The 24452-nt window shown below is 45.3% G+C and overlaps 1 protein-coding gene across 3 annotated transcripts; it reads left to right on the top strand.

Moving 5' to 3' along the window:
* Positions 1-14189: 14189 nt before the first annotated feature.
* On the top strand, positions 14190-19458 carry ISLR2 (immunoglobulin superfamily containing leucine rich repeat 2). 3 transcript variants are annotated; one of them, XM_007059904.3, is made up of 2 exons: positions 14190-14282; positions 16201-19458. In XM_007059904.3, exons 1-2 carry the CDS (start codon positions 14245-14247, stop codon positions 18242-18244), a joined length of 2082 nt encoding a protein of 693 aa, XP_007059966.1. In that variant the 5' UTR covers positions 14190-14244; the 3' UTR covers positions 18245-19458. The 3 variants fall into 3 exon arrangements, with proteins under 3 accessions (XP_007059966.1, XP_037767522.1, XP_037767521.1); XM_037911594.2 differs by lacking the exon at positions 14190-14282 and adding an exon at positions 14681-14957; XM_037911593.2 differs by lacking the exon at positions 14190-14282 and adding an exon at positions 15373-15395.
* The last annotated feature ends 4994 nt before the right edge of the window (positions 19459-24452 follow it).

Genomic DNA, 24452 nt, shown 5'->3' with positions numbered 1-24452 from the left:
AAAGTGGCCATCTGTAAAACCAGGGTGAGGAGGTTGGCTGATGGAGTCTTCTGTGACTGAGTGGCCTATTTCCGATCCTCCATCCGTTCAATTGTCTGGGCAGAGTTCCTCTGGGCAGCGTCCACTGACTCCCTTGATGCCTTTGAGGAGCAGTACTGTCCGGGGTTCTCTGCTCGGTGTCCCCACCTCATTCCCTTCATTTGACCCTTTGACCACACTCCTGTCCCTGTTATTTCATTAGTTGTCCCCCGTACTCATTTGGTTTCCAGGTCCTGTGGATCCCCTTCTTAGGCTGTGGGGGGATCCTTTAGCAGTAGATCCCAATAGGATCCCAACAGGAACACTTCCTGGATCCCAATAGGAACACTCTCCTGTAGCCATCTGGCCTGACTCTGTCACAATACATAAGATCATGATTATGTGAAAATGAGGTATATGGGAGTTACAACATGCTCCCCCAAGGTATAGAATGTCACAAGGCTCCAATATTATCCACTTAAGATGGGTTGTTTCCATGCACAGTAAATGCACTAAGACAGTGGTTTGTCCACTTTTTTTATTTGCGGACCCCTAAACAATTTCAAATGGAGGTGCGGACCCCTCCGGAAATCTTAAACAGTCTGCAGACCCCCAGGCATCTGCAGAGCCCAGGCTGAAAAATCACTGCATTAAAATACGCATGAAAAGCAAAAGCACACATTCTCCTGCCCATGACAAAGACTGTGCAATCATGCACAGCCATACAAAGGTGCAGAGTTAAGATTACATGCACAAAAATGAAAATTGGGTGCTGCTGGATTCTGAATGCTTAACTGAGGAACCTTACGTTGCGCTGATGCAGGATTTTTCACTGAATATTGCATATATGAAATAAATAATATTCAAAGCTACAGAACTTAAGGCACTCTTTGGTAGGGAGCTAACAAAGGACTGTGGACCAAAGCCTCAACCAATGGAAATAAGCATAGCTCTGTAGAACTACAGCAGTTTACACTAACTGAGTAGCTGGACCTACATTTTTTCCCCAAGTCATCACAATGAGAAATGTGCACAAATTCACAATTATCTTAGAAATAACAGAAGGAGTCACCTTGGCTTTTTAGATCAATGAATAGCTTTGCTGCATTAAATTAGTCTCATGAAATCACATGTAATATGCTTCTCATCTGATTGGTTATTAATAATGCATTGCTTAATTTAAACCATTCATAAAATACCTCTGTGTTAGCCCAGAGCAAAGTACTATGGGAGCCTCAGTAAGAAAGCTCAAATCCTCTGTACTTATGAAAGTGGATTTTTCAAAAAAATAATTAGAGCCAAAGGGCCAGATTTTGTGCTAATTTACACGCCGTGACTTTGATGGGATTGGACGCCGGGACGTGTCAATCACCCATAATCACCCATGTCTCAATTACAAGAATCTGGCTCACACAGCCCAATAAATGTTTAACTGGAAGGATTATATTTCTAATAAAAATTATGCTGATACCCGACTAGAATTCGCTACCAAACATAATTCTGAGCAGACGCCCCGTCAGCTGCAGGATATCTGGAGGAGGTGAGTGTGACAAGATGTATCCCCTGGGGTAAAACCTGGAAGCTGTGGGAACCACTGTACCCCCAAACCATTCAGCTGGGCTGGCCTCTCCCACCCTGCTCTACTGGTGTGCCTCACAACAGGGCCTGGAGGGGACTGGCTATCACCCAGCGCAACAGCAGGTGGTGCCACACACCCAACTGAGTCACCTGAGTGCTTTACCTAAGCCACTCATGGATTCACAATGGAGGCACCAGCAAAGTTCCCAGCTCCCTAGCCTTGCACCCCTACTGGAGTATAAACCCAGAATTATACCACCTTGTACTGCACAGAGATCTGTATGATGCAATCTCATTAAATAGTCTGCTCCTCCCTCAGTGTGGGGAAGATATGCAACAGCCTTTGTTACCAGAGCTAAGATTCCCTAATACTTCATTCAATAACACACTGAGTAAGATAAAACATAAAACAAGTTTATTAATTACAGAAAAATAGATTTTAAGTGATTATAAGTGATAGCAAACAGATCAAAACAGGTTACCTAGGAAATTAAACAAAATCACAATGTAAGACTTAAACACATTAGACAGGATTTGAATCAGCAATATCTCAGCCCAACTGATGATACAAGCAGGCTTTAGCTTCCTTACACAGGAAGAGCTTTCTTCTTTCCCATCCGGGACCCTCTTCCCCAGTTCAGTCTTTGTTCCGCAAATGTTTCCAGGTGTTGTCTTGAAGGGGAGTTAGTCCTAGTCATGATGTCACTTCTTCCTTCTGTAGTTTTTCCATGGGGCGGGAACCCCTTTGTTCCTAGCCCAGTTTGTGGAAAAGTGCAGGTACAAAAATGGAGTTCAGTGTCATGTGATCTCGTCACAAGCCCTTGCAGGCTCCCGATGAATCATGGCAGCCATTGCCCATAGGCTGACTTAAGCATCCATAAGATCTTCCATGGTCCATTGTCTTAGTTGATGGACCATTAGCACTATCTAGCTTCTTCATTGTTGTACTTGAAAGGCTAGTTGTGGGTGTTTCCAACTTCATAGAATCATAGAAGATTAGGGTTGGAAGAGACCTTAGGAGGTCATCTAGTCCAACCCCCTGCTCAAAGCAGGACCAACACTAACTAAGTCATCCCAACCAGAGCTTTGTCAAGCTGGGCCTTAAAAACTTCTCAGGATGGCGATTCCACCACCTCCCTAGGTAACCCATTCCAGTGTTCTACCACCCTCCTAGTGAAATAGTGTTTCCTAATATCCAACCTAGACCTCCCCTACTGCAACTTGAGACCACTGCTCCTTGTTCTGTCATCTGCCACCACTGAGAACAGCCTAGCTTCATCTGCTTTGGAACCCCCCTTCAGATAGTTGAAAGCTGCTATCAAATCCCCCCTCACTCTTCTCTTCTGCAAACTAAATAACCCCAGTTCCCCAAATCATTTTTGTTGCCCTCCACTGGAATCTCTCCAATTTGTCCACATCCTTTCTGCAGTGGGGGGCCCAAAATTGAACGCAATACTCCAGGTGTTGCCTCACCAGTGCCAAATAGATGGGAATAATCACTTCCCTCGATCTGCTGGCAACACTCCTACTAATGCAGCCCAACATGCCATTAGCCTTCTTGGCAACAAGGGCACACTATTGACTCATATCCAGCTTCTTGTCCACTCTAATCCCCAGGTCCTTTTCTGCAGAACTGCTGCTTAGCCAGTTGGTCCTAAGCCAGTAGCAGTGCATGGGATTCTTCCTTCCTAAGTGGAGGACTCTGCACTTGTCCCTGTTGAACCTCATCAGATTTCTTTTAGCCCAATCCTCCAATTTGTATAGGTCACTCTGGACCCTATCTACCTCTCCCCCCAGCTTAGTGTCATCCACAAACTTGCTGAGGGTGCAATCCATCCTGTTATCCAGATCATTAATGAAGATGTTGTACAAAACCAGCCTCAGGACAGACCCCTGGAGCATTCCGCTTGATACCTCCTGCCAACTAGACATCGAGCCGTTGATCACTACCCGTTAAGCCTGATGATTGAGCCAGCTTTCTATCCACCTTATCCATTCATCCAGTCCATACTTCTTTAACTTGCTGGCAAGAATACTGTGGGAGACCATATCAAAAGCTTTCCTAAAGTCATGGTATGTGATGTCCACCGCTTTCCCCATATCCACAGTCAGTTACCTCATCATAGAAGGCAATCAGGTTGTTAGGCATGACTTGCCATTGGTGAATCCAAGTTGACTGTTCCTGATCACCTTCCTTTTCTCCAAGTGGATGGCACAGCCTGTGGCTCATGACCTGTTAAGTGTTTCTACTGCTAAAGGCCTTAGCTGGCTGTGTGGAAGCAGGCCCCATCTGGAGACTCATCACACCCAGGTTCTAGCCCTGACGTTCCTCACAGTTATGCTGATTTATACCCACTATAGCTCTGGCTCATTGACTCTAGCAGGGACACAGTGATTTACACAGTTGGGGATCTAGCCTGCTTATTTCATTAGAGCTACACCATTCACACCAGCTGGATATCTGGCCCACAGTCCATCTTCCCCTTGGTGTGCATCAAAATCAGTGGTTCTCAACCTATTTACCATTGTGGGCCCCATCCACACAATATATGTACTATCTTTACAGCCCTGAGGATGTCACATGGGCTGCAGCTGTGTGCTGATTGGGCCGCAAGCAGCCCTCAAGCCCCAGGTTGAGAACCACTGGTCTAACCACATTTCTAAAGCTTCCAAGTGATGAGAACTCTAGGGCGCTCCCAGAGGTGAGGCAGTAGGTGACTGCCAGAAGCAGGACATGTTTCCAGCAAGAGGGTCCATGAGCTGTCAGTGCATCCTCTTTAATTATCACATGTGGCACTTCTCCAGAGTTTTCCATCCCAGGAGCTTGTAAAATGGCCCAAAGCAGGACCTCGTGATCCTTATTTTACAAATGGGGAAACTGAGGCACAGGTTAGCAATGTGAATTCCCCAAGGTGAGCCCATGGCAGAATCATGAATAGCAGCTAGGTCTCCTGACTCCCAGGCTAATGTTCTGTTCACCACACCACACTGCCAGCAAACATTCACCTTTTGACCTTCTGTATGGGTTGACAGCTTGAACACACATGTTTTCATACTTATAGTTTCACTGCATCAAGGATTTTCTTTCCCCTCCCATAAAATACCAGGGTCAGCTGAAGGTGCAGCTAGGAAAATATGGAAGCAATTGCACAGTCCATCCACCAGGAGGAGCTTTTGCCATAGGTCAGTATAGAACTGAAATAAAGAAATAAGAGTATCAGGATTAGAGAAACAGGAAAAATCACCCTGCTATCTGCACTTGGAGAGTTCAAGAGGTCTTTTCCATGACCTGTTTCTAGCATCAAGACACCTCGCCCCATGCACACAGTCACCGGAACATGTCTTGAAAAACACAGAGGCAGTATTTCAGCACCTTGTCTCTGGTCACTTGATGGACTAATTTCAGAGTAACAGCCGTGTTAGTCTGTATTCGCAAAAAGAAAAGGAGTACTTGTGGCACCTTAGAGACTAACCAATTTATTTGAGCATGAGCTTTCGTGAGCTACAGCTCACTTCATCGGGTGCATACTGTGCATAGGCAGTTTCCACAGTATGCATCCGATGAAGTGAGCTGTAGCTCACGAAAGCTCATGCTCAAATAAATTGGTTAGTCTCTAAGGTGCCACAAGTACTCGTTTTCTTTTTGATGGACTAAGAAGTCTTAGTAGGAGGTAGAAAAGGGGTCAATGAATTACGGTAACTATCATCTTGGTCAGAGCTCATCCTCTAGAAAGTCCCATACAAAATTGCTGAGGATCCAATCAGCGGGGCATGGTGTCACCTTTCCAAGTCCTGGCCCAATGTACTTGGTAAAAAGTTGCACATGGTAATATATGTACTGCTAGCAATAGGTGTCTGGGTCTAGTGCTGGCTTTCCATACAGGGGTGAATTTCATCCCAAAGAAATACAGGTGGGGTCTTGGTCAGGAGTTCCGTAGAGGGGATCTGGTAACCTCATATGCCTGGGCAACCTCTGCACTGTTTACATAGATAAAACTGCCTTGGACTCCTAGGCTGGGTTTTGCCTGAGCAAAGACTGCAGGATTGGGCCACAAAAGGAGGAGGCATCGATAATCAGAGTGGAATTCAGTTCTTCATTTGTGTGTTTAGGGGTGGTGTTGGGATATATATATATATATATATATTTCAGCATTACCCCCTCTTGATACATGATTATGCCCTTAATTATTATATCACTTTATAATTTTGCAAGCAATTCAATTTTATATATCACTTGCTCCAAAACTTCTTGTCGCTTTCTTATTCAGCAGTATAAATATAGCATAATAAAGGTTAACAAAATCATTAATGCAAATAATATCACGATAGGATTTAGCATTAAATTTAGAAGAGCTGTGACACTGGGAGACCATCCTTTAAAAACATCATACCAATGAGAAATTACCAATTCTCCTTCTTTCCCCAATTTTAATATTTGACCATTGTGGATCAAAATGTTTATTTTTCCCAGCTGAGCAGACTTAGATATATCTTATGTATATTGCCTGATTTTTTCACTTTCATCCATCAGTTTTTCCCAATGTATTCCCAATGTATCCCCAAATCAAAGGACCAGTCCACATCTTTTGGTTCCCAAACAATTTCCTTTTTTTTTAAATAGAGGACCTTGGTAAATAATTCCATTAACAATGACCTCTGTTACTATACATTTACATGACTCAATTGGCCTTTTTCTGTCATAGTTCCCCAAAATAAATGTTTTTCAGTGGTTAATACACAAATACACCCATTGCCTAAACCAAACATTCTTGTGCCATTAGAGGCTAAATATTGCATGGTACATTGTCCGCTTGAATGGTTCAAATGACATCCCTCTAAGGACCAAGTTAGTTGTGGGCACACCTATTTGCTTCTTCCCCACTCTTCATGATATTTTGTTAATTCTACAAATTTATAATCCCCTTCTTCTTGAATCAAGCATGTCCCACTTATTTCTATTTCCCATAACTCTTCATTAATAATTTTTGGCAACACCCAGGCCATTGCTGCTTTTCTTTGCTTCCCTGTGTTGTATAACAGCATTCTGCCTTTCCATTCTCCCCTCAGAGTGGCTTGATCCCATTAAACTCCATATATTTCTTCCATCCTGTAATTCGTTGATTCCATGTATGAGGATCTTTGAACCATTCAAAAGGCCATTGTCCATTACTTAACAGATTAACCATTCTCTGTATGTATTGTAACCCATAGGTTTGTATCTGTACTATATTGCTAATACAGTTTTATTTTCAATTTCAGCTACATCAAACAGATTTACATTTAGAGATGTTTTCAAGGCTTGGGCTTGTTTCAATTGGAGTTCCACACTTATTCCTTGTTCCGATAATGCACCAAAATTCTGTGGCACATGTCTGTATAGCCCCCAAAATCTTACCCAAAGCTGATATTTTCCCTTGTAATGTCTCAATATCAAATTAGTTTAAAACTCCAGCTCCAATACTATCTACGATATATTCACCTACACCTCTCTTATTTCATATAGTCCCATCTCCCCATCGTTGTTGCCACGCTTGTAACAGAGGCAAGGCATATGGCATACACTCTGGATGTTGTGCACTTATGTTTACTTGCGCTCCTTCCAATCAGATTGTTAGATCCACAATAGTTGGGGCTTCCCTCCTATATGGGTGTTCATCTGCCTTGATTCTTGGTGAATCTTGTTTACTCATATCTGATTAATAAACAATAAAAACCCAACCATATCCCCAAAACTGTATTCCCCAAATATTCAAAAAACATAAAAGCCATAAACCATATTTCCACCCTTTTCTCTTGACTCCCTTGCAGGTCCTCTCCGTAACAAATATCATTGGAATCCAAATCCAAATCACTCTCTTTTTGACACACAGCCGCAACTTGCAGCTCCTGTATTTTCATTTGCTTTTTCACTGCTGCTATAGTTTTCTGGCAGAGGCTGTGAGAAAAGCTTGTGATTTCCTCTTCCTTTTCCTTAGTCAAATCTCAAATTAACTGTTTTATTCCTATCACTTGGTCTAATTTATCTTTGTGTGCTTTAATCTTTTCCCAACCCATCATTCTTTTCTCTAATTCCCTATTTTGTTTCCCCATTTGTTCTCAGTTTGTATTATCTGTGCCTTGCTCACTTCCCATTACAAATTTTCCTGGCAAGTTTTAAAATTCTCTTGTAATGTTTGTAACTCTGCACAGACTTCCCCCTTACATGCAATTGCCTTTTTTACAGCTTGCCACAACAGCCATACTATGGCCATTTGCTTTTTACGGGCATTAGGCTTGTACAGCTGTACATATTTCTCAAACGTGTTTTCTAAGGTATCAAGTGTTACATCCAGTTCCACCACACCTTCCATCCAAGGGCATGTCCCAAATGGAATAATCTCCTTCTCTAACAGACTTTGGGATCTGGTATAGGAGGGTGGTGAAGCACTGGAATGTGTTACCTAGGGAGGTGGTGGAATCTCCTTCCTTTGAGGTTTTTAAGGTCAGGCTTGACAAAGCCCTGGCTGGGATGATTTAGTTGGGGATTGGTCCTGCTTTGAGAAGGGGATTGGACTAGATGACCTCCTTTCCAACCCTGATATTCTATAAGTCTATAGTATGTTTGGGGTGTGAAAGTGGAATGAGTAAGGTTTGTTTTGTAATCAATAAAGAGCATTTAGCGTATTATATACCAACACTGTGTCCAGTGTCTGCTTGGTCCCCATCCCATAGGGAGGCCTCTATTGCAGGTCTATATTAAATTCCAACTGTCCCACCAGCCCACAAATCCATGTGTTGGTCATCTTCTATCCCACCTCCCCCCACGCCTCATCCATCTAGGTACCCATTTGTATATAATATGGGGATTCTGGTGGTACCTAAGGGCCAGCCAAGAGTGGGAAACCATTGTGCTTGGTACTGTACAAACACCCAGTAATAGATGGTCCCTGCCCCAAAGAGCTTGCAGTCAAAATAGATAAGACCATAACACATAGGGGACATCTGCGGGGAGATACAAGAAGGAGAGAGGGGGCCAGGAATGTAAGCTAGGTCTCCTCAGTGACAGGACAGAGCCTTATCCACTAGGCCTTTCTTCCTCCCCACCCCCTTTTGTCCTCCTCCCCCAACCCAACGTGGACCGAGCCCAAGCTTCTGACATGAGTGAAAAACCTCCCATTGGCTTCAGTGGGCTTTGGATTGGGCCCTTTGCCTCTGCCTGCCCCAAGCCCAGCAGTTGGAAGGACAGGGCCATGTCTGTTCCAGGAGGTGCAGCGGCGTTTTCCGCAGACACCTGTGGAATTGCTGGAGTGGGTCAGAGCCATGGGCCAGCTCCCTTAATGTCCTGTCTCTAGCATCGTGGGATGTGATCATTAACACTAACGAACGCCCCTGCTTCCCCTTGTGAAATGGGTCCCTGCCGACTGGACACAAACTGCACTCCTTCTCAAGCAGGTCACTCGTTAGCCGAAAACCGCCCACCGCCTCTATTATGAGTAACAGCAGGTACCAGGCTGCGATCATAGAATCATAGAATCATAGAATCATAGAATATCAGGGTTGGAAGGGACCCCAGAAGGTCATCTAGTCCAACCCCCTGCTCAAAGCAGGACCAAGTCCCAGTTAAATCATCCCAGCCAGGGCTTTGTCAAGCCTGACCTTAAAAACCTGTAAGGAAGGAGATTCTACCACCTCCCTAGGTAACGCATTCCAGTGTTTCACCACCCTCTTAGTGAAAAAGTTTTTCCTAATATCCAATCTAAACCTCCCCCATTGCAACTTGAGACCATTACTCCTCGTTCTGTCATCTGCTACCATTGAGAACAGTCTAGAGCCATCCTCTTTGGAACCCCCTTTCAGGTAGTTGAAAGCAGCTATCAAATCCCCCCTCATTCTTCTCTTCTGCAGACTAAACAATCCCAGCTCCCTCAGCCTCTCCTCATAAGTCATGTGCTCTAGACCCCTAATCATTTTTGTTGCCCTTCGCTGGACTCTTTCCAATTTATCCACATCCTTCTTGTAGTGTGGGGCCCAAAACTGGACACAGTACTCCAGATGAGGCCTCACCAGTGTCAAATAGAGGGGAACGATCACGTCCCTCGATCTGCTCGCTATGCCCCTACTTATACATCCCAAAATGCCATTGGCCTTCTTGGCAACAAGGGCACACTGCTGACTCATATCCAGCTTCTCGTCCACTGTCACCCCTAGGTCCTTTTCCGCAGAACTGCTGCCTAGCCATTCGGTCCCTAGTCTGTAGCGGTGCATTGGGTTCTTCCGTCCTAAGTGCAGGACCCTGCACTTATCCTTATTGAACCTCATCAGATTTCTTTTGGCCCAATCCTCCAATTTGTCTAGGTCCTTCTGTATCCTATCCCTCCCCTCCAGCGTATCTACCACTCCTCCCAGTTTAGTATCATCCGCAAATTTGCTGAGAGTGCAATCCACACCATCCTCCAGATCATTTATGAAGATATTGAACAAAACCGGCCCCAGGACCGACCCCTGGAGCACTCCACTTGACACCGGCTGCCAACTAGACATGGAGCCATTGATCACTACCCGTTGAGCCCGACAATCTAGCCAGCTTTCTACCCACCTTATAGTGCATTCATCCAGCCCATACTTCCTTAACTTGCTGACAAGAATGCTGTGGGAGACCGTGTCAAAAGCTTTGCTAAAGTCAAGAAACAATACATCCACTGCTTTCCCTTCATCCACAGAACCAGTAATCTCATCATAAAAGGCGATTAGATTAGTCAGGCATGACCTTCCCTTGGTGAATCCATGCTGACTGTTCCTGATCACTTTCCTCTCCTCTAAGTGCTTCAGGATTGATTCTTTGAGGACCTGCTCCATGATTTTTCCAGGGACTGAGGTGAGGCTGACTGGCCTGTAGTTCCCAGGATCCTCCTTCTTCCCTTTTTTAAAGATGGGCACTACATTAGCCTTTTTCCAGTCATCCGGGACTTCCCCCGTTCGCCACGAGTTTTCAAAGATAATGGCCAAGGGCTCTGCAATCACAGCCGCCAATTCCTTCAGCACTCTCGGATGCAATTCGTCCGGCCCCATGGACTTGTGCACGTCCAGCTTTTCTAAATAGTCCCTAACCACCTCTATCTCTACAGAGGGCTGGCCATCTCTTCCCCATTTTGTGATGCCCAGCGCAGCAGTCTGGGAGCTGACCTTGTTAGTGAAAACAGAGGCAAAAAAAGCATTGAGTACATTAGCTTTTTCCACATCCTCTGTCACTAGGTTGCCTCCCTCATTCAGTAAGGGGCCCACACTTTCCTTGGCTTTCTTCTTGTTGCCAACATACCTGAAGAAACCCTTCTTGTTACTCTTGACATCTCTTGCTAGCTGCAGCTCCAGGTGCGATTTGGCCCTCCTGATATCTTTCCTACATGCCCGAGCAATATTTTTATACTCTTCCCTGGTCATATGTCCAACCTTCCACTTCTTGTAAGCTTCTTTTTTATGTTTAAGATCCGCTAGGATTTCACCATTAAGCCAAGCTGGTCGCCTGCCATATTTACTATTCTTTCGACTCATCGGGATGGTTTGTCCCTGTAACCTCAACAGGGATTCCTTGAAATACAGCCAGCTCTCCTGGACTCCCTTCCCCTTCATGTTAGTCCCCCAGGGGATCCTGGCCATCTGTTCCCTGAGGGAGTCGAAGTCTGCTTTCCTGAAGTCCAGGGTCCGTATCCTGCTGCTCGCTGTTCTCTGATCGCAGAGAACCAAGCATTGTAACGCGGACTCTTTCATCCCCTCCTTCCCACTTGGGTACCAGTCCAAGACAAAACAAAGACAATCAGGTCTTCAAGCTGCTGGGGATAATGAGGAGTCTCTCTCGGAGAGACAGGTCAACCACCGGCCCATCAGGGTGAGGAAAGAAGCCCTGAGGTCACCCCTAAACTGCTTGTGTTGTGGCGGGCGGGAGCTGTCTGCTGATTCCTTTGGTGCAGCCTGCTTTAAGCAGCAGCAACAGGAGACACAGTTTGTAAAAGCTTGTAACACAGCCCGGAGAGCTTCCTTTATTAAGCTGTTTTCAAAAATAAATTGCAGGTCCCTTAATGCTGACAGAGCTCGGGGGGCTAGGAACTGTCTGACTGGCACCGCGGAACAGCTGAGAGACGGAGGCATTTCGCTGTTTAGTGTTAAAGAAAAAGTGATGTCCTCAGCACCAGAGGAACTGAAAGCAACCCTTGTCTAACTAGCTGCTAATCAGCCCTAGTTTTGCCTTTCTAATCCTGACCGACCTGCAGTTCTCCTACAAGAAAGCACTGCACTATTAAGGAAAGCAACGTCCGAGCTGGAGCCACCTTAGCTCTAGACTCCATCATACGCAAGTGTAGATTTCCCTGAGTGATTAGGGGAGGCTGGGACTTTGGAGCCCAGAGGCAATTAAATTATTAGACTAGTCTTTCAGCTGTAAAGTAAGTTTCTTCACCTGCTTTTCCAGTCTATTGCATCTTTTCTACCGCCTCACCCCAGATGAGATCCCAAAAGGCAGATCCGGTAATAGGCAGGGCAAACTGTTGAATCCATCATCTCCATCTCGCCCTAAAGTCCTCAGAGTGTACTATAGCATCTGGATCAACATCATGCTAAGCAAATGCATCTCTAAGCTCTAAATCCTCTTATTCATGTTGTTAGTGGGCTCACTTCGGTCGGTGCTGTACAAGCACATCGGACATGATCCAAGCCAATAGGAATCTTTCCATCAGTTTCGGTGGGCATTGGATCAGGCCCATAGAAACAGACAGTTCCTGTGATAAAGGATTTACACTCTAAATAGGCAAGACAGAATTATTACCCTCTTTGTACAGATGGGGAAACTGAGACCAAGGGGAATTAAATAACTTGCCCAAGGTCACACAGGGAGTCAGTGGCAGAGCCAAGAACTGAGCACAGCTCTTCTGAGTCTTTATGCAGCACCTTTACTTAACCACAGGACCATGCACAATCCTCAGGGCAAAAGCTCATCTTCTTTCCAAAAGTTACAGGCTTGCTCAGGAGACAATAACGGATTTTGCTTCACCAGATTTTTGAGATCTTCACGGAAAGGCAGCAGCGCGCCAGGACCAATACTTCCTTTATGTTGCCAAAGATTATTTTACTGTTGTCGAGCTGACGTTAATCCCACCCTAGCCACTGCAGCTCTCTCTGCTCTGCTCTCCCCAAACTCCAGCCAATGACAGATGTCCTTGGCAGTGGCTTTATACGGTTTAATTTGCATGATCACGCCAGATAGCGTTCACCTTTGTACAGGCTGATTTGTTCCTCCAGGAGATGCATGCAAATAAACCTGGCGAGTTGGGACACTATGCTGAGCATTTTAGCACAGCAGACCCTCCGAGTGGGATCAGAGCAGGTAGGCAAATTTGGATTTGCCTACACAGGATGACACCAGTTTAACTAAAGGTCTGATTTTAATCTGTTTTATTAAACCAGTGCAAAAAATCAGGTGGAATGGTGGATCTTATTTCAGTTTAAACCAGGCTCATTTCGGTTTAGTTTACTGCAATTAGAAACAGGTTTAAACTAAACCAAGATAACCAATTTAAGAAGGCATTTATGTCAGATGAATTAAACTGGTTTAAGTAAATCAGCTTAACTAAAGTAGTGCAAATGTCTGTGTAGATGAGGCAAAGAAAGAAAGATGAGTTTTAGAACAGTTTCAGGGCACGCTGTTTGTTTAACAAAGCACTGTGCTCTGTGGATGTTAATATTTAATTTTAAAAGCTTCTTCCGAAGCAGAGTACCCTTTTCAGAGGTTCTTTTCAGATACCCCACCCCCTTTTGGGGGGCATTCATTTAAATCCTGGCCATTCAAATATGTATGAGCATGACAGAGGGTATTGATCTTATTAGAGACACCAGGCAAAACTGGATAAACTCTTATTCATTCACAGAGGGTCCCTCCGCACCCAAACGTGTGTGGCTGAATATGTAGACACATGTCGCACATATTCTATATACAATGTGTGTATATTCCCTGCACATGAGTGTGTGTGTGTGTGTGTGTGTGTATAATGTTTATGTATATAGATGTACAAACATGTAATGAATGTACCTGTATGTGTTCATAAGTGAGTGTATAAAATATTATAGTGGGTTTACCTGTGCACATCCACGTCTGATGGATGGATGTATTTGTACACACATCTAGTTAAGAATACACACCCGCACGTGAAAGGAGTCTACACCTACTACTATACAGTAACATTATATGGACTTACTGTACACCAAAATGTATATTTCTATCCTGCATGTGGGTTTTCCTTCATCAGGTCATTTCTCCCTTAACATAATAAATCTGAGAGTATATGTACAGAGTATATCTCTGATTACATATGTAAAATGGTGATTCAAACCATTTTAGATGATTTCGGGTTGATTTTTCAAACATCCATTTGTGTACATGCTGAATGGTTAAAACTTAACAATCGTTTTATTGTTTTCCCTGTTGCCTCGTTGAATTAGAAAACGTGCTCGGCGGAGGTAGCATCATTTCCTTCTTGTTTTCAGATGCTGCCGGTGCCTCCAGAACTACTTGGAGAAGGGGGATCAATTCTACTGATAAAATCAATTATGTATTTTGTTTAATATAGTTCAAAACCCAACGAGCTCTGGGCGGAAAGGACTAGCAGCCGCAGGTCGAGAGAGATGGAGCTAAAAGACTTTATGCAAACACATGCTTGGAGGTGAGGTTGATCACGATCTGTTCTCACTGAGGCTGCATCAAATCATCTGCATGTTTATTTTTCTTTCAAAAGAGTTTAAACCCTTCAAAAGAGCAGACTCGTCCCAGATAATCTAGTCCAGCCCCCTCCTTTGTTTCTCCCCACACTGAAGTGCTTAGAAGCTATTTGCATTCAATTAGTGCACAACAAATAGATTCACTAAATATGGAATGTGGGGGAGGAGGGCGGAGAGTTGAAAGATGGCACATGTACGGGGAAACATATTGACATGATAAATATTGCATTGGATTTGGTGAGAGTCCCTGCGGCTTTAACACACTCAGAATATGCAGGAGGTGGGAGAGGCTAGGCGCGCTCCCTGGCGCATCGGGCGCGCGCACCGACTCTCCAACCCAGCAGCAATTAAAAAAAGGGAGGGGGCCAAGGGGGGATCAGTCATCAGGATAGTGGGACTTGCAGCCTGGGCAGCTCAAAGCTCCAAAAATGTGTGCTGCCTCTGCGACTGCAAAATTAAAGCCAGCCACCACCAGGAGCAACAGATCCACAGCAGCCCACCCATCTCTGGGGCTCCCTGTACTTCCCAACTAAATGCCTGGAGTTCAGACTGGTTTCTGCAGCTGGGTGCTTCCCTGGAAGCTGCCCCCATAGAGACACTCCAGTTCCCAAGCTGAGCAGGTAAGGCTGGGCAAACTTCACCTGCGCATAGGACGTTAGCTGGAGGGGATCCCTTTCCTTTTTGGCTTTGGGAGGTGCTTGCAGTTATCCAGATTGTGGTAGCTTTTGTGTGCCACGCGTGGCATGGTTGTAAAGGCATGGCAGGATGGACTAACAGTGTGTATTTCAAAGAAGGGACCTCAGGTACAAACAGCTTTGCTATCGGAAAAAGGACAAGATCTCTTCTGATGCTATGGTAGATAGGATCCGTGCTCCCTTGCAGTCAATGGGAGTTGTGCCATTGGCTCCAGTGGGGCCCGGGTTTAGCCCCAAATGTTAGATCTGTCTGTTTCTAGAGGGGTGTTTGTCTTCGCATCTGAAGCAGGGAAGCAGCAGGGGTACATGTCAGAAATGCTAATGTTTCCCTAGCTTTCTGATCTGCAGCCTCTACATGGCACGGTTTGTCTTCAAATTAATACCAGCGAAACTACAGGTTATTAGGGTAAATCTGACCGTGGTTTTACACAGGAGGTTTTTTTATATACATATACATTTATATTTCCATATTCATGTATTTGTGGTCAGCAAAAGACAGACCTAGCTACATGCTTTTTATTGTCAAAGTTTGTAATCATTGCTTTATCAATTGTTCTGTTATCAATCTAAGACAGCACTTTTGGGGGAATGTATTTCTTCTCCTGTGAGCTTTCTCATGGTGTTCAGTGCCACGCAGCTTCAGGACCAATTCAACTGGAAAGTCTAAGAAAGGGATACCGGGGCTTTTAAAAGGAAAGACTGGATAATGTATATTTTTCACGCAATATGAAAACTGCACGGTGCTGTCTGAGTTTCGGGTGTGCCGGAAACGTGGTTCAATGACGTGTTATATAGAGTCCTTGCAACTTCCAAACGGCATGCGATCCGATGAAAGAAAGGCAGACAGAGAAACAGACAGGCAGGAAGAAAACGAATTGAAACAATGATTTGTTGGCTCTGATCTCTGGTTTGGGTGTGTTACTGCTTAGGCTGATGTTATCTTGCGCATCACACGTGTCCGGGGGTCCGCGTGCGCAGCGCGCTGTCCCCTGAGCAGGGAGCTCTAGCTAACTTGGATTTTCCGTCGGGGGCAGAGCGCTGCTCTCTGTTCTCCCTGGGCTAAGGGAAAAGCGGAGGGACCAGGCTGCTCCCAGCCGGAGAGCGCAGCGGTGTCTCCGAGTCTAGGAGCGGGTGGGGTAATCGTGCATGTCTCTGTCTCTGGCTGCAGGAGGAAGATGGACCCGTTGCTCTGGCTGTGGATCGCAGCTTTCCTGGGGGTGAGCCAGGGCTGCCCGGAGCCCTGCTCCTGTGTGGACAAATACGCCCATCAGTTCGCAGACTGCGCTTACAAAGATCTGCAGGCGGTCCCCGTGGGGCTGCCCTCCAACGTGACCACCCTCAGCCTGTCCGCCAACAAGATCACCTCCCTGCAGAAGAGCTCCTTCGTGGAGGTCACCCAGGTCACCTCGCTGTGGCTGGCTCACAACGAGATCAGCGCCATCGAGCAGGGCACCTTCGCCATCCTAGTGCAGCTGAAGAACCTGGACATCAGCCGCAACCAGATCGTAGACTTCCCCTGGCGGGATCTGTACAACCTCAGCGCCCTGCAGCTGCTCAAGATGAACAACAACCACATGGTGAAGCTGCCCTGGGAGGCCTTCCACACCCTGAAAGACCTGAGGTCCCTGCGCATCAACAACAACAAGTTCACCACCATCGCCGAGGGCACCTTCGATTCGCTGACTTCCCTGTCTCACTTGCAGATCTACAACAACCCCTTCAACTGCACCTGCAGGCTCCTGTGGCTAAAGAGCTGGGCTGAGAACACCCTGATCTCCATCCCCGAGAAGGACTCCATCAGCTGTGCAGCCCCGGACAGCCTCCGAGGCGTCCCACTGAGGAGAATCCCAGACCTGCAGTGCGCGCCTCCCTCAGTGCAGCTGACCTACCACCCCAACCTGGACAACACCGAGCTCTACGACGGCTTCACGCTCCTGCTGCACTGCAGAGTCAGGGGCAGCCCCCAGCCGGAGGTCAGCTGGAAGGTGCAAACCGCCAGCCAAGCCCTGGAGATAAAGGGGCCCGGCGTGGAGAGGGCTGGGAACGAGCTACCCGCTGGCAGCTCCAAGCAGAGTGAAGAGCGCTTTGTGGTCTACGGGAACGGCACCCTGGTCATCCCTCACCTGAGCAAGCGAGAGGAAGGGACCTACACCTGCCTGGCCACCAACGAGCTGGGCAGCAACCAGACCTCTGTCAACGTGGCTGTGGCCGGTGCCCAGAAATACCCCGCCCGCCCCATGGAGGATCCCCTGGCAGGCAAAGCGCAGCCGGGGGAGAGGAAGCCGGGCCCCAAGGGCTCCAAGAACAGCGTCCTCAGCCCCGAAGAGAGGCCCAAACCCCTCAGCCCCACCCGGCACAGCTCCCACTCGCCGGGGCTGGAACAGGTCCCCTCCAAGCGGCCCCCCTTCGAGAAGAATTGCGGCTCCAGCGCGGACACCCAGTACGTCTCCAACCATGCCTTCAACCAGAGTGGCCAGCTGAAGCAGCACACCTTCGACCTGGGCGTCATCGCGCTGGACGTGTCGGAGAACGAGGCCAAGGTGCAGCTCACCCCCTTCTACGGACAACCGGAAAAAGCCCACCTGCGGGCGCTCTACCTGTGCGCGGAGAGCGGCCACGGCCACTCCATGGTGCAGTGGTCCAGGATCGAGGAAGGTGTGAACTCCTACTGGTTCCAGGGCTTGACCCCCGGCACCAACTACTCGGTCTGCCTGACTTACCTGGGGGAGGATTGCCAGGTGCAAGTGGTCTTCACCACCAAGAAGGAGATCCCCTCCCTCATCATCATCGTGGTGGTCAGCATCTTCCTGCTGGCCCTGGCCACCGTCCCCCTGCTGGGGGCCACCTGCTGCCACTTGCTCGCCAAGTATCAGGGCAAAACCTACAAACTCATCATGAAGGCCCAGAACCCAGATCAGATGGAGAAGCACATGGAGGCCGACTTCGACCCGCGGGCCTCTTACCTGGAGTCGGAGAAGAACTACAACCCAAGTGAGGCAGGAGAAGGTGAGGCAGAGCGGGAGGCGGAGGGGCAGAGGGAGCTGGAGCGAGACGAGAGCCTAGTGGCCGAATCCATCGCCGAGTCCCAATCCAAAACCAACCCAGAGGAGTTTGAGGTGGGGTCCGAATACAGCGACAGGCTGCCCCTGGGGGCCGAGGCTGTGAACATCTCCCAAGAGATCAATGGGAACTACAGGCAGCCAGCTCGCTGATCCGACCCCTGGCCACCCCCCAGCCACCGCCCCAACCTGTATATTGTATAATACAGTAAGATACAAACTCGATGGGGGACCTGAGACATTCACTGGTTGATCAGCTACATCCTTCCAAAGACACTTCTGCCAACAGCCCAGCGTGGGGGAAACCCAACAGAATTCAGATCCCAACCCGTTTTTCTGGCCTCACTAAGTACTTCAGGGTGGGGTCGAGTTTTTAAACAAAATAAGTGGAATGAATTGGCCTTTAAAAAAGTATTTAACACACTATTTGAAATACAAAGTTTTTAAAAAAAAACACACCATCTGCTCCCAACATATTAATCCTAAACGGAGGCTCTGGTCTTTTTTAAAAGCTATGTTGGTTTTTTATAATTAAAATACAATGGATTGACTATTTCTCCCTCTTTTACATAAGAAAATCTGAAGATATCCTGATTTAATTTAATCAAGGCCAGTTGTCAATTTCAAGCGTGAGTGTTGTCAATTTCAGCAAGTTTTTGTGCTGGACAGCTCCCAACCCCGTCCAATGCAAACAGCTGTGCCCTTCCCACGCTGGGATGTACAAATCCCTGTATGGGGAGGATGGGCGAGTGGGTAACTGAAACCCACACCGGTCCTGACAATCCGATCAAAGATACGCAAGGTGATCTAGCGGGTCACCTGTACCTAGACAGTGTTAATAGAGCCGTGCTGTAGAATTTGAGATGTGTGTGTGACTTGGTCCTCTCTTAACTTGTGGGTGCTTCTCATTTCTTTAGAGGTAGGGGAAGGAGTGTGGAAATAACCCCAACTCTGATCTTTGTTGTCCCTTTTTCCCAGACCTTCTGGGAGGCATGTGACTCACTGAGATTTCCTAGATGTTTATTGAATAGAGTAGCGTGCTTATAGAGAAATGTATGTACCCTTGATGTGAGTCTGTGATGTTTAAAGGGGAACGGGAAATGATAGGTAACTTTTGCCGTGGAACTGAGAAAAATCTGAAATGTATATGCAGCAGGTGCATCTGTGAGTTTTTTATTTTTTGCCTCTGTATTAAAAAAGCACCAAAAATCAAAATGAAATCAGCACAACTGTCCCCAAGGCGCAGAAAGGTTGTTTGTTAATTGATTGTTAAATACTTTCAAAAGCAATCTTAAAAACAAACCGAACCGTAACCTTTTCTAAGCGCTTATGTATGTGAAGAGTCAATAAAACAGATTTAAAATGGAGTTTTTGTTCATTATTTATGGGGGGATATGGGTAGATTAATGGAAAATCAAATCCATATTTCAGTTTAAATTAAAAAGCTGTAGTATAATTATTTCCCCTACAATATTCTGTTTTTTCTTAAACTGGGATTTTATTTTTCAGATGCAGTTATTTTTAAAATTGTGGTTATAATCATTCTAATTTCTCCAGAGGGATGTTTTTTCCCCCCATGGTTTCGTTTGTTTTTGTACCATTTTCTTTCTCTTTAAAGAATTTGGGGTCGTCGTTATGAGTGGCAGTTTCAGGGAATTCTAGAATTAGTCACTTAGGTTTCTGAATTACGAAGCGACAGCCTGCTTTGTTTCACAGGTACCTTTTGTCTGTCTTTACCTTTACAAGCACAGGGACATTTGGAGAGTTTATTTGATCGCCAATAACATGTTTTGCTTTGTTTCACCAAAGTAATTAAAAAAAAAAAACCGGAGACACAAATAACTGGGAAGGAAATAACCCTAACCCCTATCCCAACATTAAATTAGTTTACGATGCAGAGAAAACATTGAGACAATTGTCTCATGGATGGAGCAAGAATAAAACTAGACTGGCCACCACCAGCTCCGCGTAGGTTCAAATAAGCTGGTGCCTGCGGGAGGAGAGAGACGGACTGACTCCAACACACAGGCCAGAGTAATATTTAACTATGGCCCCTTCACTGATGATGTGCAGCCCCCAAACTACCCGCATGAACATTCTATGTACTGTGTGTCTAGAGGTACGTGCTTCGTGTGTGTCTGAAGATGTGCGTGCAAATAGGGCACGTTTTTATGTAGGTAAATGTGTATACTCTGTGAGTGTGCATGAAGATAAATATACAACCCAATTATTTATAAACATACATCTACTTTATGAAATAAGGTAAATGCAGGTATTTTCGCTGTGTGGATGTATACACTGGCAGATTATTTATATATATGTTTTGCTCCTGTAGATAATATATATACTCTGTGTGTGTAGAGATATAAACACACATTTATCTACACCCGTACACGTCAGCTTTGTGAATAAAGGTAAATGGGTGTACCTTGTGTGTGGATATGTACACAGATTATTTATATACTTGTTCGTGTAGGTAAATGTATATACTCTGCGTGTGCAGATATAGACACACACACACACCCACTTAGCGAATAAAGGTAAATGTATTTTGTGCGCGTGAACATATACACAGATTATTTATATACATATTTTGCGTATGTAAATAAAAGTATGTACTCTGGGTGGGCGTGCTCAGATATGCACACAATTACTTTGTGAATAAAGATAAATGTTTATATTTTCATGTGTTTGTAGACCTACACACCCACATTATGTGTACCCACATTTTGTGTATGTAGGTCAATGTACATACTTGGAGTGCAGCTATGATTATTTAGACACGCACGTTAACAATATATAGTATATAGACGCATAGGTCCGCTGTAGCATACTTTGCAGACATGCATATAACTGGGTGTGTCTATATACACATGCACAGCCTCTGTATGTAAGATTTTATGTAAGCCCAAGAAACCGTGCACTCCTGTGTGCGGTGTGGGGTGGGGCTGGGAAGAGTTGGTCCATCTGTTTTATTTGAGCCCCGATGTAAAGATTTCAGTTTCCTGTGCCCCTGGCTCGCTGAGCTTCAGGAAGTAATCCCTGACTCCGAAAACAGCCCCCCCGCCCCAGATCTAGACCCTCCCCGCCCTTCCTGGGACAGGACTGGCGCTTTCTCCTGGTGTTTCCGCTGAGGCAGACACACCCTCCCAGACACACGCCCCCCGCAGGGTATATTCCTGAAAGCCAGGCTCTGTTCCAAGCCCCGAGTCACTAACCCCTTGGCACTGTTGGACATCCCGGAATCCCACAGTTTAGAAGCGTGACCGACCCCAGGGGCGATCAAAAGGAGCCATATGCCCATGTCGATTTCACCAGCGGGGGGGTAGGAAAGCAGCCCAACCAGTAAGAACGAAGGACAGCAACTAGTTTCCATGTAAAACAGGGCCATTTCAGAAGCTAGCAACGCCGAACATCCCCACTGAGGTGTTTGCAATCACCTTCCCCACCCGAATGGTTTTATCCAACAATTACGCTAAGATCAGTGGTTTTTTGTTTTGTTTTTTCAAATTGCCGTTATCATCTAGAGCTAGCCAGTTTATGCTTTTGCACATAGACATATATATCGAAGATTGTGTGCTTACATATATATTAACGCCTGTGTGTGTGTGTTAAATGGGCAGGAATGTACTCACACACACACACACACATAAATACCTACCCATAAACATACTTGCATTCATAGATTGATAGGATCCACAGATTTTAAAACGAGAAGGGATCATTGTGGTCATGTAGTCTGACCTCATGTATACCACAGACCCAAAAATTTCAAAAAAGCAGAAGGGAGAGAGAAAGATCACACACACTCACACACACAATCTGTGACTCTAGGAAAGCATGTGTGTTTATGTGTATATATATTTTTACATACAAACACAGAGGACAGAGAAAATATTCTATATTCATATGTTAGAATAATGCTCATTTTTGGTATAACTAAGCAGGTGCAAAATCCGTGAATAAAGCATGTTAATAAACCATTTTCAGGAACTTGTATTTGCCACGCTTCAGGCACACGTACAATTTTTTTTTTTAAATTTCAGCCTTTGTCAACATTAAGTTTTTGTAGACTGCTATATTGAAAGAAAGCAAACCTGGACTATAAAAATAAAAGACATAGTCAAGACAAAAGAATGGATGGATTAAATCTCTTTAAAATTAAGAATAATATGGTTTAGACTCTGATCTTCAGAATGACTCCACTGTAAATTCATTAAAATCACCGGAGTTAATCCTGATTTACAGCAGTGTAACTGAGACCAGAAATTAGCCCCAAATGTTTTCTCTGCTTTAAGCTATTAGGATGTTGCCACTTCAAGAGATATTAGGGATTCAGAATTCCCAGTATAGATCAATCCCCTTTTGTGAATACATTTTAATTGAGTTTTATGCTTTAAAACATACAAAGAATAAGGAAGTACAATCATTTCTGCATCCGATTAATTATGGAGTAATAGATTTTTTCCCCTAATGTTTCTACAGGGAATCTAGTTATGAGGAGAAATTCATTGGTGCTGGATTATGCTGAGACTTTTCCTTTTTGGAGGGTATTAATTAGCATTTGGAGAGGGAGAGATCAGAAAGGCTATGACAGAAGATGGAGTTTTAGATCATACAAAATCATTATTGCAATAATCAAATTGCATAGGTAATTTAGCCACACTTTATATTGTCTCTGTTTATAAATAGTTTATAAAGTGTTAATAAATTATTAATAGATATTTTAATAAATAGTCAATGGTTATAAATTGTTATAAAGGCCTGCATGTTGCTTATACCCACCTATAGCCCCTTCAACTGATGTGCTCATAACCTTCTACAACATATATACTCCTGTCTCTGACATGTGTATGACATCTCTGAATCAGTGTTAAACTCCTTATCAATGGAAAGTTAATATGAAGTGTGACTGAGGATTTTTTTAAAAAATAGTGATGCAGCCTCTGCAATGATGACATGACCCCTGGCTCCACAAAGAACAGATTTAACTCTGAGCTCAGGGGGCCCTTCCTGTGCTTAGATTTAAACATGGGCTAAAGCATTTTGCTAACCTGAGGCCTTGGCTAGAAGCTGAATGGATGCAGGAAACAGGCACTTAGCTGTCCTGTTTGTGAAAGGTAATTCACCTGCTGCTGAAGGATACCAAAAATTAATGCCAAGGATACCAGGGGGCTGTTTTCCAAATGTGGTCTGGAATCTGACCTGCAGTGGAGAGGAAAAGACAAGAAAAAGAGGAAGGAAACCTCCTGAAAGGAACTTAGCAAGGAATCTGCTGCAGGGGAAGAATGCTAGAAGATATTGTTACAGGTTGGGGGCCAGATCCTCAGCTGGAGAAAGTTACAGTAGCTCCATTGACTTAATATCTGATCTACACCAGGGGAGGATCTGCCCCCTTCAGAACAATTGGAAGAGATTGTTTCCATTTTGGATAACATGTGAACTGCAGTGGCTACTTGGAGCCATCTGCTGCCGTTGGGGCTGTGACTCTCCTCTTGGTTTCCCATTGAGTTCAGTGGAGTTATTCCCAAATTGTACCAGGTGGAAGTGACAGCAGAATCAGACTCTAGATTACTAGATCCCATCCTAATTTGGGATGATGACATCCATTTATTAGACTTTCAGCTGCACCATCCAGTTCCTTAATTTCTTCATGAGCATGGGCAGCGTACAATTGGAGGGTCTGATCCAAAACCCATTGAAATCAATGGGAGTCTTTCTATTGGCTCCAGTGGGCTTTGGATCAGGCCCCTAACCTTTCAGGGCTAGATCCCCAGCAGATGTAAATCAGCATAGTTCTATTGACTTCAATGGAGCACAGCCAATTTACAGCAATGGAGGGTCTGTCTCTGAGACAGACCCATAGAGAGATGAGCTCACATCGTTCTACTGGCTAAAGGACACCAACAAGAAATTCCAGTGTTATTTTGAGCCTTCCAGGGCCTAATTCTGCTTGGATTTACACTGGTGTAACTACACTGAATTCCATGGACTCAGTTCTGATTTACACCAGTGTGGAAGAAGGATGAGACCCGCAAGCATCCAGCAATGGAGCCAAGCCACTGGGAAAGTATAATCATTTGGATGCACCGACATGCTATGGTATGTTTAGTCTGCTGCATAGCACGTGTCTGTCCTGAGCTGCACTGATGTGATCAATATCAGCATTAGTAGCCATAAAATGGCTTGTTGAGTTTCATTGACAAGAGGAAGCAATAGTCCACTGCACTTTTGCCTGGTAGTTTATCTTCCCCTCACAATACTAAGGGCAGACAGGTAGAGTATGTAAGAGAGAAAAGAATCCTTCTCCCAGATCTTTCCCCCCCACCACCAGTGTTGACCAAGAGAATTATAAACATGC

The sequence above is a fragment of the Chelonia mydas genome, chromosome 10 (genome assembly GCF_015237465.2).
Source record: "Chelonia mydas isolate rCheMyd1 chromosome 10, rCheMyd1.pri.v2, whole genome shotgun sequence".
Classification (NCBI taxonomy): Eukaryota; Metazoa; Chordata; order Testudines; family Cheloniidae; genus Chelonia; species Chelonia mydas.
Note: the sequence above shows the minus strand (reverse complement) of the source record. Positions and strands in the feature narration are given on the sequence as shown.